The 13731-nt window shown below is 41.8% G+C and overlaps 3 protein-coding genes across 6 annotated transcripts; 2 read left to right on the forward strand and 1 right to left on the reverse strand.

Annotated features, from left to right (window-relative positions):
* Positions 1-873: 873 nt before the first annotated feature.
* LOC131272341 (lon protease homolog, mitochondrial) lies at positions 874-4525 on the forward strand. Of its 3 annotated transcripts, none has more exons than XM_058274047.1 (8): positions 874-1320; positions 1385-1649; positions 1732-2053; positions 2128-2257; positions 2322-2626; positions 2700-3122; positions 3195-3382; positions 3453-4525. In XM_058274047.1, the coding sequence occupies exons 1-8, from the start codon at positions 943-945 to the stop codon at positions 4340-4342; spliced, it is 2901 nt and encodes a 966-aa protein (XP_058130030.1). In that variant the 5' UTR covers positions 874-942; the 3' UTR covers positions 4343-4525. The 3 variants fall into 3 exon arrangements, with proteins under 3 accessions (XP_058130030.1, XP_058130031.1, XP_058130032.1); XM_058274048.1 differs by having other exon boundaries at positions 1783-2053; XM_058274049.1 differs by lacking the exon at positions 874-1320 and having other exon boundaries at positions 1491-1653.
* On the reverse strand, positions 4431-5488 carry LOC131272342 (large ribosomal subunit protein uL2m). Its single transcript, XM_058274050.1, has 2 exons — positions 4968-5488; positions 4431-4891 (listed from the first exon to the last, which is right to left on the reverse strand). Exons 1-2 carry the CDS (start codon positions 5440-5442, stop codon positions 4473-4475), a joined length of 894 nt encoding a protein of 297 aa, XP_058130033.1. The 5' UTR covers positions 5443-5488; the 3' UTR covers positions 4431-4472.
* A 935-nt stretch (positions 5489-6423) lies between these two features.
* LOC131272782 (gamma-glutamylcyclotransferase-like) lies at positions 6424-7478 on the forward strand. 2 transcript variants are annotated; one of them, XM_058274635.1, is made up of 4 exons: positions 6424-6433; positions 6505-6539; positions 6648-6787; positions 6852-7478. In XM_058274635.1, exons 1-4 carry the CDS (start codon positions 6429-6431, stop codon positions 7284-7286), a joined length of 615 nt encoding a protein of 204 aa, XP_058130618.1. In that variant the 5' UTR covers positions 6424-6428; the 3' UTR covers positions 7287-7478. The 2 variants fall into 2 exon arrangements, with proteins under 2 accessions (XP_058130618.1, XP_058130619.1); XM_058274636.1 differs by lacking the exon at positions 6424-6433 and having other exon boundaries at positions 6495-6539; positions 6638-6787.
* Positions 7479-13731: the final 6253 nt, after the last annotated feature.

The following is a 13731-nucleotide window of genomic DNA, read 5'->3' on the forward strand; positions in this document are numbered from 1 at the left end:
AAATCTGGGAGATGCCTTTTCCACCCCGTGTAACTCAGGGTCCACACTGCAGCGCGACGTTCCGTCACGAAACGCGTTGTCGCCTGACAAGCGGCCGAACTCCATACAAAAAAATGTCGCACAAATCGTGCTAGTGTAGAAACAGCGAAAAACGCGACGTCGCGCTAGCTCTTGTCAAATGTCAATTCGAAACGTAAACAAACGGACAGCTGGACAAAACGTAAACAAGCCGAAACACAAACGCGTACAAAACGAGCAATATTCTTCACGAAACATCGGAGTTTTCGTTGTACTACTTATTTTTAGCCTTCACAAATGTAATTCAGTTATCAAACTCCATTTTAATTGATATTCTTACCAAAGTTTTTTCGGGTGCCGAAACGTAAACAAACTGCTCTTCAACAAATAGGAGATGACGGAGATATATATACCTCCTACGATGGGGCAAAATATTGTCGATGTTTGTTTCCACATACTCCCCTACCTCTGTCGCGCTTGGCTTGCGCGATTGTTCTGCGAAACTGGGCTACTTTTGAAACGAGACGTCGCGCTGTAGTGTGGACCCCGAGTTAGCGTAGGAGGATTTACCCCGACTAGCATACCGAACGAAGAAGAAGACGTCGCATTTTTCGCTGTTTCTATACCTGGCATCGTCTAGCGTGCAACTTTTTTTTTTTGTATGGAGTTCAGCCGCCTGTCAGGCGTCGTCGCGTTTCGTGACGGGACGTCGCGCTGTAGTCTGGAGCGCGTGTCATTGTTTTCCTTGTTTTGTAATTTAGCATTAATCTGTCAAAAAGCTGTCACGTTTTTCCAGTACTTTCGGCTAGGTTTTCCGTGTGAAAACAAAGTCTACGATCAGAAGATAATCTGATGTAATACAGAGTTTCTCGGAAACGAAAGTGTTTGCTCTTGTTGAAAGTATAAATAAAGTTTATATTAAACATGATCCAAATACTTAGGAATGCAGCTTGTACGCCATTAAAGAGTTTAACACGATACATACGGCCGGCTGTATTCGCATGCGATAGAGTTCAGTTCAGTACATATCGATCGTCAGTGATCAATAATCCCGCATTTAATCGTTCGAATGGAAGGCTGATACTGGCACTACGCAATGCAGCACTGTATGGAAACTCTAGAAGCTTTTGCAGCAAAAATGATTCTAGTTCCGATGATCCAGTTGATCCGCCGGTGGAGCCTCCAGTCACTTTCACGAATCAGCTGCCAGCCACCGTAGCTATTCCAGAAGTATGGCCCCATTTACCAGTCATAGCCACTAAGCGAAACCCCGTGTTTCCGCGTTTTATGAAAATCCTTGAGGTAAACATACATACTTCCAAAATCCAAGGAAACAGTAAATAAAGTTACTTTTAATGCTTTTTAGGTATCAAATCCAATGTTGATTGATTTGCTACGACGCAAAGTGAAGCTGAATCAGCCGTATGTAGGCATTTTCCTAAAACGGGACGATGACAACCCGAACGAGGTGATGGAAACATTGAAAGAGGTGTACGACGTGGGTACATTTGCACAAATCCAAGAAATGCAGGATCTCGGCGACCGCTTACGGTTGGTAGTTACGGCGCACAGGCGCATCAAAATCGTTGGTCAACTTTATGAAGACTTGGACGCACCGGCACCAGGCAAGGGTAGGTACTAATGCACCGTTGGTCGTGTTACGGGTGAAGGAACTACTATCATGTTGGACTGTTTTTTGTCACCGTGTATCAGAAATGTCTATAAAATATCCGTTCTTTAAAACGCAAATCGGGGTTTCGGTAGACGAACCGGATGCGGAGAAGCGTCGAAGAAAGCACAAACTGAGGAACAAACAAATACGCAACGCAAACAACGATCACTCGGCGGACGGTACGCCAGTGGAGGAAGCCCCAAAGCGCCGACTACTGAAAGATGGTGAACAACAGCCGCTGCTTATGGTTGAGGTAGAAAACGTGAAACATGAGAGCTTCAAACATACGGAGGAAGTTAAAGCATTAACACAAGAAGTGATTAAAACTATTCGTGATATTATTACCATGAATCCGTTGTACCGGTAAGAGAAAAATCAATAGGCGACATAGGATCGTTTCCGTCCGATGACGTGCTTATGTTTCTTATCCCTTACAGTGAAAGTCTTCAGCAGATGCTGCATCAAAACCAGCGTGTAGTGGACAATCCGGTTTATTTGTGCGATCTGGGAGCATCTCTGTCGGCAGCGGAACCGGCCGAGCTGCAGGAGATCTTGGAAGAAATGGATGTAAGAATGCTTTTTCATATTTTTTTTTCTTCATTTCTGCTAATCTAAAATGTCACCTTCACAGATTCCTAAACGTTTGATGCTTTCATTGTCGATGTTGAAGAAAGAGCTAGAACTTTCCAAGTTACAGGCAAAGATTGGCCGTGAGGTGGAGGAAAAGGTAAAACAGCAGCACCGCAAATACATCCTGCAGGAACAGCTGAAGGTAATCAAAAAGGAGCTCGGTATCGAGAAAGATGATAAAGACGCTATCGGAGAAAAATACCGCGAGCGGATAAAGGATAAAGTTGTACCCAAGGCCGTTGCCGATGTCATTGAGGAGGAACTGACAAAGCTCAACTTTCTCGAAAGTCATAGCTCGGAGTTTAAGTATGTATCGATATGTTCTAAAGGAGGTGTAGGGTTCGCACACTAATGAGAAATATTCTGAATCGTTTCTTAGTGTTACGAGGAATTATTTAGACTGGTTAACCACACTACCGTGGGGTGTAATGAGTGAGGAAAACTTGGACATCGATCAGGCGACCAAAATATTGGACGAAGATCACTACGGTATGGAGGACATCAAAAAACGTATTCTCGAGTTTATCGCCGTTAGTCAGCTGAAGGGAACGACACAAGGCAAAATCCTTTGCTTCTATGGTCCTCCGGGTGTGGGAAAAACCAGTATAGCCCGATCAATCGCGAAAGCTCTGAACAGGGAGTACTTCCGGTTTAGTGTGGGCGGTATGACGGATGTGGCAGAAATTAAGGGACACCGCCGGACATACGTCGGTGCTATGCCGGGCAAATTGATACAATGTTTGAAAAAAACTAAGACCGAAAATCCTTTAGTTTTGATCGACGAGGTGGACAAAATCGGAAGGTAGTAGATTTTTTTTATAAATCGTTTCAAACATTTGAATACAATTTCATTCTTCTGTTTGTACTTCTTTAGGGGATACCAGGGTGATCCCAGTTCTGCATTGCTCGAGTTGCTCGATCCGGAACAAAATGTAAATTTCTTGGATCACTATCTGGACGTGCCAGTCGACCTATCGAAGGTTCTATTCATCTGCACGGCGAATGTAATTGACACGATACCCGAGCCCCTGCGCGATCGAATGGAAATGATTGATATGTCAGGTAATTATTCATTTTTCTGTTAACGCTGCATACAAACGGTTTTTGTGAGCCTTTTTTACAACATTTACAGGATATGTTGCCGAAGAAAAGCTAGCCATTGCCAAACAGTACCTCATTCCGCAAGCGATGAGAGACAGTGGAGTCGAAGATAAGCACATCAACATAACCGACGATGCGTTGAATGTGCTGATCAGAAGTTACTGCCGTGAATCGGGAGTACGCAACTTGCAAAAGCAAGTTGAGAAGATCGTACGCAAAGTAGCCTTCAAGGTCGTGCGAAAGGAGGCTGAGTTTACTGAAGTTTCCGGTGGCAATCTGAGCGATTTGCTCGGAAAACCCATATTTACACATGATCGTATGTATGACATTACACCACCGGGAGTGGTAATGGGTCTCGCATGGACTGCTATGGGTGGCTCGGCTTTGTACATTGAAACGGCGAAGCGTAAGCATTTAGAGCCGGCGGACGGTGTCGACTCCAAGCCGGTGCCCAGCGACGGCACCCTCGAATTGACCGGCCATCTCGGTGACGTAATGAAGGAATCAGCACGGATATCGCTGACGGTCGCCCGAAACTTCATCAAGCAGACCGATCCGTCGAATAATTTCCTCGAGTGTAGCCATCTGCATCTGCATGTCCCCGAGGGAGCCACTCCGAAGGATGGTCCAAGTGCGGGCGTAACCATTGTGACTGCACTGCTTTCGTTAGCCAAGAGTCAACCGATACGGCAAAATGTAGCTATGACTGGAGAAGTTTCACTCATGGGAAAAGTACTACCTGTTGGAGGAATCAAGGAAAAGACGATCGCTGCCAAACGAAGCGGTGTGAACTGCATCATCCTACCGGAGGACAATAAGAAAGATTTCACCGACCTACCAGCGTTCATTACTGAAGGCTTAGAGGTACACTATGCTACCACGTATGCGGATGTGTATCGAATTGTGTTCCCTGAAAGCTAAGTTAGTGATTAATTATTAGAAGTTTAGGGATGTGAATAGTTGAATTTCGGGCAATGCGATCAATTAAATGCTTCCGTAAATGTTATTTTCTCGTATCCACAACACTATTTATTGTTCAACAAGACCAATTCTACACTTTGAGGGTTAATTTCAACGGTTCGGCGGCTTTCTCGGCTGGCGGCGGAATTACACGCATCGGAGGAAGGCGGCGTACCTTACGACCGTGTCGGCCGTCCTTACGATGCCACAATCCGGAGCGTGGACGATTTCCTAGCTCACGGTTCTTCTGTGCCGAACCGATCGGCGTTTTACTGTGCGCGATGTTAGAGACGCGACCAACGGTGGCCATACATGTCTGCTGGAACGCAAACTCTTGCTTCGACGGCAATTGAACGACGACCAAATCGCCGAATTTGCGCAAAATCGTCCCATAAGAACCGGCAGCATGGATCAGATGGCAGGGTTGTCCGGGGTATTTTTCCAAACAATGTATCAGTGTGCCAACCTGCAGCGCACCCAACGGGTAGGCGTCCCCCTCGTTAGCCCGGACTAGAACAAATAATTCATTAGCAACGTACTATGGAGGTGTGAGTGGGGTGCAAGGGAAGAGTATCCTATTGCTTACCAGGAATACGTGGAATAAAACGAGATGTTTTTATAAGGTCACCAGCTTGCATATTTTCCGTCGCAAGAATATATTTCATCTCATTTCCGACCGCAACGAGGGCTACCTTTGCCGTACGGCAGCCGTCGTCAATAACGTCGATCACCTTTTCAACCTGGGGTGGGCCTTCCAGAGGGCCATCCCGGACCCATTTTATCCAGTGGTACTTATGTTTAATACCGCCTCCGATACCCTTCGCTATCAAGCGACCCGTCTCGGGATCTCGACCGGCCAAGTTTGTCACACGAAGCGGTTCCACCGTGTACTCCGTGGGGTAATGTACAATACGCCGGAAGGATTTTCCGCCTCCGGGTTTCGGTTTGTTTAGGTATATTTCCAAGCTTTCCAACGATATGGGACGGATACACGTATGGCGCACATCTCTGGTCAGCGTAGCTATCGATAAACGTTGAAACAACTTAGCCAAATTGGCCATTATTGAAGGAAACGAGCTTCCCCGCGGCACACACTTTATTTATGCAACAATCTCAAGGTTACTACACACTAGACAGGTTGTCGCAACATCTTTACGGGTTGGCCAAGATTACTGTAGCTACAGGTTGGATCGCCACAGCTTATCATGTCTCTATACCTTGAAGGTACTGGATACTAAAATTAACCAATTTTGAGGTTACAATCTCCGGGTGCTGTAGATACACCGATAGGAGTTTTCCTTAAAATTCTAATCAAATTAATTTTCTGATACTTGAGTCATTTGGTTGGTAGCAGTTGATCAGAATAAATGTGTTTTTGTTATAGAATTCCAAGATAGCGATATGTTGACCTGTGAAATCGTTCTATATGACTCAACCTTATGAGTATCCTTGGGGTTGACAATAAAAAAATGATTGAAATAATTTGACAAACATATTCCGAAAACAGAAGAAAGTCTGTCGAGGATAATAATAAAGCGGCAAATGCTCGACCCCGGCATGCCACAACACACCTAACAGCATCTTTTGACAGCTTTTGACTACATTCAAACGATATGCTGTCAGTATAACGCACACATTTGTTTTCGGACCAAATATGGTTTTCTTACCTTTTTGTTGTGACTATTACAAATTTTTATTCATTTCTTGCCCTATTATTCTATCGAACAATATTTTTAGATAGTTGGACTATGCATATTCGTATCCCACAAACGTTTTGTTTGTTTTCATTTAAAACAGCTGACCTCAAACTTGTTTCGAAAAACTTCAATTTCAATTGAGGAGTATATTAGCAAAAGTCTAAATGTGTGTCCTAATCAACCCTTTTTTCATTTGTTAAAAATAATGTTCCCAAATAGATTTGTTGTGCACGTGCTGTTATCAACATTTATTCGTATCAATCGAAGGTATGGGAAACTACTGTTCAACTCTGACTCGATCTGGATCATGTCAACAAAGTTGGCACACTTCGTTGTTATCAACAAATCAAATGCAGTGAGTACATTGTTTACTCTAGTTATCAGAGATAAACCCTTTTTATTATTACAATTCGCCTCCATCCGTAGGTCATACCGCACATTTGGGGTATTTATTGTAGTGGGTAAGTAATAACAGTGGTGTAAGTCCGTTTCAAAAGTGTATTTCACCATCCATCGACCATTTCTACGAGACGGTTCTTGCAATCGAATCTAAGCGTAGCTTATTTTAGGTTTCTTATCCGCATCCTTGGCCGAAATGTCCGCGGTTACTGGAACCTTCTATTACTTTGCGTTTGGGAGCAACCTTTTAGCAAAGCGGATACATATTCAAAATCCGACTGCCGTGCGCAAAGGATATGGGTATTTAAAAGTGCGTTTGTCTAATAAGTAATTACTCGTTATTCTATTTCAATGGTTCGTTTATGCATCCGTAGGACTACAGTTTGGATTTTTTCCACTATGCCGCTCGTTGGAGAGGAGCTCCGGCAACAATCGTAGAACAAAAAGGGGAAGAGGTGTGGGGAGCGATATGGGAAATCGACAACAGCAATCTAGCTGATTTAGACCGACAGGAAGGCGTACATAACAGCGTTTATAAACCGCTAACCTTACCCGTCGTGTTGCCCGGCGGTGACACGCTAGAATGTCGAGTTTATCAACTCGTAAAAAATCCGTGCTGCCTGGCACCGGATGCTGATCGTCCGTACGAAAGGCAGCCCTCGAAAACGTACATGAACATTATAATCAATGGGGCAAAAGAGACAGGTCTTCCAGAGGACTATATTGCACTGTTGAAGCGAATTAAACACAATGGTAACACCGGTGATCCACAGTTATCGATGGAACTAGAAAAACCTATCGAAGAGTGAGTCATAACGAACATAACGTAAATATCCTCCACAATACGTACAAATTTTACGATGTTTGTTTTGGTCAGGTAAGCTAAGCTTTCTTTCGTATTTGCAGCTTATTGCGAAGCAATTCAGGGAAAAAATGTGCAGGTGTAATGCGACATTTCTAAAATAAAATTATCAGAGATAATTTTGAAATAAACCTCTGAGTTTTACTTTCATTATTTTTTCTATGAATTGGAATGAATATTTTCTCTGTTGATGACAACATAATGCATTAGTTTTCCAAAAAAATCTTGTAAAACGGAATTTATTCGGATTGCCTTTTCCACGCACACACACACTTTTAAACCAAAGCGTTTTCCGGCATGCGTTTTTTCAAATAATTTGAAATAAGTTCATCCGAATGAATTGTGTTAGTTCACTGGAATGAAGGAGAAAAAATGGAAGTCGGAGAAAATGGAATGAAGGGGAATGTATTGGAAGTAGGGAAAACTTTGCGGGGAAAATATTGGAAGCTGGAGAATTCTTGAAGTCCTTTTGCATGTAGGAGAAAATGAAATTCCTGGGACAATATTGGAAAATAGAACCATGTAAAAAACATCGAAAAACTAGGGGAATTGTAATGAACTCTAGCTTTTTCAGACAATTCTCCAGACACAAAACTCAAAGCCGACCGCAGTTTCAAGAGCAACGCTAAACATATCAGATCAGATGCTTTTGATCTACGAACAATTCTTGTCGCATATTACTATTCATGGCCGCGCATTTTCAGGATATTCTAGCATTCTGCTAATTGTACATAGCTAGAAAGACCAATCGCTTGAAAGGTCTTGGTCTGGATACGAACTCACTCTGCCATAGATAGAACATAATTCCTTACAAAGATATTTGCGAATAATGTATTTTATACTATTTTTTTCTAGCATTCAGGTCTCGACATAGTTGCAGGCATGGAACCATTTCTTGACCATACATTATCGTTCTACCGTCTTTTGCCACCACAAAAGCCTTTCACTCGAAAACTTTGCCTTTTATTAAAATGGTTCGTTTTTGAATAACTTTGTCGATAGGATGCTCTAGGATAGCCAGCAAAATTAGCGTCCTGTTGAATGGTTACGGAATTATTCCGCTTCGTCTCACCGTCCATCGTTTTTGCTGCTCATTCCATGGGATGGAGAAAAACAGCTTCCGTTAATGAATGTTCGTACGTTAGACCCGGCAGAGACTAACTACTCCTGTGTTATGCTGGTCCGACCCGTGCCAGCCGCTGTGACAAACGTTGAAGGCCTTTAGAATGGGTAATTATCAAGTTTGATAGAGATATTAGTGATTGTAAAACAGGGGTACTTGCAAAACGAATATCAATGATCTTCTTTAAAAAAAAAAAAATCCACACGATGAAATAAACAACAAAGAAACAAAATCATCATAATATAAAATAAGCAATACAAGTATAGTTTATCATGCAATCAACTAAACAAAAAAATCGCTTTACGTTGTAAAATTTTCATTCCACAGATGCAGAATAAAGAGTTGTTGTGATTAGTTTAACATGTTACTACTATCCGGAAAACATTGATCTAAGCATATAAAAATTACAGAAACCCAATTTTGGCAAAAACAGACGTGCTTTACCAATCGTTAAATAAATATAAGTTAAATTACGCCACAGTACAAAACTTATTTATTAGAATCCTTCAATCCACACAAAATGCACGGATGGGTATTTGGCTTTTGATGCGCTAAAAAATTTACAAATATCCAGCAACACAGCTAGTAAAGGCCACTAAGCTTGGCGTTTAAAGCACCGGTAGTTTGGGCCTTGCGGTGCGCATACTGTCATATCTAAATCCTGCTCCACAAGGAAATAAACCTCCACTACGTGCGAAGTATGAACCGGCGCGATCCCGAATCCCGCTGGCACTCGTTTGTCAGCCGGAAAAGTTCCAAAGATCCCAACCAGATTCCGATTGCTATCGCACCATCTCGAAGCAGAAAAAAACGAAGGTTCCTCACACCGCAGCCCCCGGCTGTCTCGTTTGCTTTCCCGCACATCCACACACCTAGCCGAAACCGGAACAAGCCGCTCGCAGCGGGAGCCACTCTCCGAAAACGTTTGTTTTGCCGCGGCAAAACATCATTATCCCACATCAGACCGGGGCTTAAAATAAACATAAAATATGCAAATCCTTTCCTGCTGCCCGAGTGCGTCTTACACGAAGCATACTTTTCCTGCGTGTCAGTTCGGGAGGAGTGGAAAGCCTTCCATTGCTTTTGCTTCCTCTTGCAAAATCTCTTCCAAAAGATGAGAGATTCCGGTTTTCCTCATCACCCAAAGTGAGATGGGTTGTGTTTGAGCTTTTCATTACACGATGGTTGCCGGTGCCGTGTGTTGGAGAAGTTTAATCTTCGCTTCTCAACAACTTTTGCAATTGTTATTGTGACCGCACACTCACCACCGGTGCAGAACAAACTTTTGCCTCATTCTAAACGGCCTCCCAATGCTGAGTACGTAGCCTTCGCGTCTGGTTGGGGAAAACGCGTATTACAAATCCCCAAACACTCCGGTATCCTGATGATTTCTTAGCCACACAACATTCTGGCATCGTGCAAAACTCCGTACGTCTCATGGATTTTTGCCAGTGTGTTGGTCAATCTTCTTGGTACCTTGCTATTGCAAGGCTCGACTAGACATCCATCATTTCGCTCGTTCCTTTATTTTTTTTGCACACATTCATTGGCCCGTCGTCCCGGTCGGGCTCTTATTCAGGTTGTTATGCACCATTTCTCAAGTGGTTAGTGAGCAAAACCTCGCACCGTCTACCGCTTACCGGCTCAACCATAAGTGGTTCACGTATTTTATGCTTTCCAATTTATTCGGCTCACCCACAAGCACCAAGCACTCCAACGACGTTTCACCTATGCAGCATTTAATTTGAATGGGAGCCCGTGAGAAATTGGACTTAAAAATGATTGCTTGAGTCGAATGCTTGCCTGCGGTTTCCGGTTAATGATGGATGCGAAGTGGGAACTCAAGAGCACTCCAGAGCTCTTCTATGCCAGTAGGAAAGCCCGACATAGAGGAAGTTTTACTTTAACGCCCGTGTCAGCAGGTTGGTCTTTAATGCATATTTGCATGGTTATTTATTGCGTATACACGCGCAAAGTGTTTCATCCGGTTTTGTGCAGCTAATAATAAGGTGCAAATTAAATTGCTTTCGCCAAGCTAAAGTGTGACCTAGCACAACGATTTCCAGTGCTACAATGAGTCCTATAATGATGTAATGAGAGTTCACATAAATTAATTATCTTTACAGAAATGTCGTAATACATAAGTAGGAATTGAAAGAAGAATAATATTTGTATGTTGTTGTCTGGATTAATTAGAAGATGTCCTTCTGCTTGCAGCATACACTTGGTGCAACATCAACTTACTTAATTTATGTGATGTTAAAAAATAAGCCTTATTTTCGGGATTTCGGAGAAAGCTGGTTCAACTTCTATTTATTAGATATTTAATTTATTAACTTTCTGTCATTGTGTAAACTTTAGATTCTCTTTACACATATACAGTAAAAATGTTTAATATTAAATTATCTGTGTACAGAACTCTGGGTAGAAAAGTCATTTTAGTTCCTGTAGTGTATTATTAAGTGAAGTTATTTAAAAGATTGCCATTCCTAAAGTTCAAATACCGTATGAGGTTTAGAGGCCAATATTGAGTTTAAATAGCATAGCTTTTTCTCGTTTCAACTAAGCCATCTCTGCGAGGACATCAAGTCATGTATTGAATTTTTGATCGATTTTCAGTTCCCCGCATTTTTCGTCTGTTTCATAACTGCTGCGAGGTTATAAAACATCTCGTGAATCATTTAGAATATTTTTCTGTTTTCACTAAATATCTGAGTGATATTCTATCTGTGGCACCGAAGCCAATGTTACGCAATACTTGACGTGATGACATCTACTTCAATAATTGAATTTCCAAGGGAAACGCTTCACAAGGGAAAAATAAAAACCACCTGATAGCTCGACGGATGATAAGCTTCCTGGTGGAGGAAAATGTCTTTTCCGCACCGGAGACGCCCGAAAGTTTGCAAACAGCCGGACTGAAAGACAGAAAGCTTGACAGACATTATGCTCGGTAATGGGGCGGACGATAACCGTAATGTGGCGGCATCCCTTCAGACCAGATCCCTACTCATGGCACCGGTATTCGGCCGATTTTAGGTTCAAAGCTTCAACGCACGAGAATGTTGAAAATTTGTTCGCTCCGTTTGACGGTTAAGTTCACATTCAACACATGATCACAGAGTGATGTACGAAATGAGATGGCCAACGCTCTGTTCAAGACATCGTGGACGAAAATCTTGTCCCTCGTCCCTCGATGGGAATTATTATTTACCATTATTTACCAAAATGTCGTATTTTTTCATCACCACAATCATCGTTGCCATTTGTGCTTAATTTGATTTTCCCGTCTGTTCTATGCAATTCGAGACGCGTTTGTTTGAAATGCCATAGAACTTTTCTATTGTGCTGTGCCAGATGGATGTGACAGTAATTGAGTTTTGGAATGGTGGGTTTTAGGTGACACCGGCGTACAGCGGTAAAAATATGTTTATTGAGCCATCGTTGAGGTAGCATTGAGAGGATGACAATTTCTCGTATCCAATAAGGGAATGGTGCAAAATTATTTCGCTCATGAATATAATCTAGCAATGTGTTGTGCCAAGGTATTATTTATTTTTGGTAATTCTTACTTTGAATTAGTTAAATATTTTAAATGCCTTAAGTACAAAAATGTCATTTAGAGCATGTTAGCTTTAACAATACGGCAATACCTTAATAAATAAAATAAATCATTAATTTGAATATTTGTTTAAAACTTCCAAATAAATTCATTTGATTGTTGTATCTACATCATTAAATCAAAGTAAAATTAATTTGAAGACTTGAAAAAATATTGTTTCAGTTTCTGAGACTTGAAAAAATATTGTTTCAGTTTTTACTTTCATCCTTTAATGCTCTATATTCTCTCGATGAATATGTTAACAATAGAGGAAAGTTGCAAAAAAAAAAAAAAATATGCAGTTCCAAATATTGACTTAATATCTATGAGTCAAGAAAATGATGTCCTTTTTCCTACCATCTGATACACCATGGTCTTAAAGAGATTGTGCTTTGGTGAAACATGATAAACATGAATCATCTTTCCACGTTAAACTTGGGAAAAGTTTGTTTAGATTAGGGATATAGTATATACATTTCATAGTTTTTCGTTATTTATGTACTCATCCGTAAAACTCGACTGTTCAATAGCAAAATCTTAGCATGCATCAGGATCTCGGTGTGGGTGTTTTTAAAGCCAAACGAGGGATAAATATTTATGAATGGGAGATAACATCAGGGACCAACCACGATTCCCTGGTTCCAGGCACGTTAGTTTGCCGTTTTACCTTTTCCAAAACGAAAACTACCGGGAGAATCCCGCATCTTCGAAACCCAAGCCATGTTGGTATGATCCAGTTTAGCGGTAACACACTGCAAGCACCAGTTCCCAACACGTGCACGGTTCACCGCGGTCTTTGATTGAGTCTTCGAACGACGGGGGAACGGATAACGTTTCCATAAGCTTATTACAGGTGTGTCTCGTGAGGACGATCCGAGATTCGTTGCATTCAGAACTGTTTCCTTACCACCAAGTTTTGACGGTGAAGAAAAGTTTCAGTCAGAAGCCAGTATATCGAGAACGTATTTTTCCATTGCGCTTGGAGTTTTCGTTTTCAAGTTATCAATAACAAACATCTTATGTTAGCTAGTGTCAATATTTATGATGATCAATTTTTGAAAAACATCATAAACCAGCTACTAGTATTGTATGGTTGGAATATGGCTGATAACAGTGAGTTGGATCGATAAGATTCAATATTAAACAAGGTTCTGTTTAATTTTCAAGCTTAACTTTCTTCTTCTTCTTCTTCTTGGCGTAACGACCTCTTGGTCATGCCGGCCCGTTAAAGGCTTACGAGACTTATTTTTCCCTGTTGTACGTGGATAGTCAGTCCTCTCGTACAGGAGAGGGCACGGTCTCAGTTGGGATTCGAACCGTCGAGGTGGTGAGCCCCGGCCGCTCATGGGCCGATTTTCTAACCGGCGCTACCGCTCGGCTGTCGCGGATCCCCAAGCTTAACTTTATATGTATTCATTATTGCTTCATACTTTAATTATTCAAAATATTATCAAAATTCATTTTTAAACATTCGCATGGTTTTCTTTAGCACTCCATTCAGCAATGCTCAGTCATTTGAATGTGTTGATTTATAAATATCCGCACTGCTCAAGTCGAGCGAAAATCAATGCCGTTCGATGTTGTTCATCAAAAATGAAACCAAACTTTGGGCACAAGTGCAAACCGAGTAACCGGGGCAATGTTTTCAAACATAAACATTCTTCGTAC

Source organism: Anopheles coustani, chromosome 3 (assembly GCF_943734705.1).
Source record: "Anopheles coustani chromosome 3, idAnoCousDA_361_x.2, whole genome shotgun sequence".
Classification (NCBI taxonomy): domain Eukaryota; kingdom Metazoa; phylum Arthropoda; class Insecta; order Diptera; family Culicidae; genus Anopheles; species Anopheles coustani.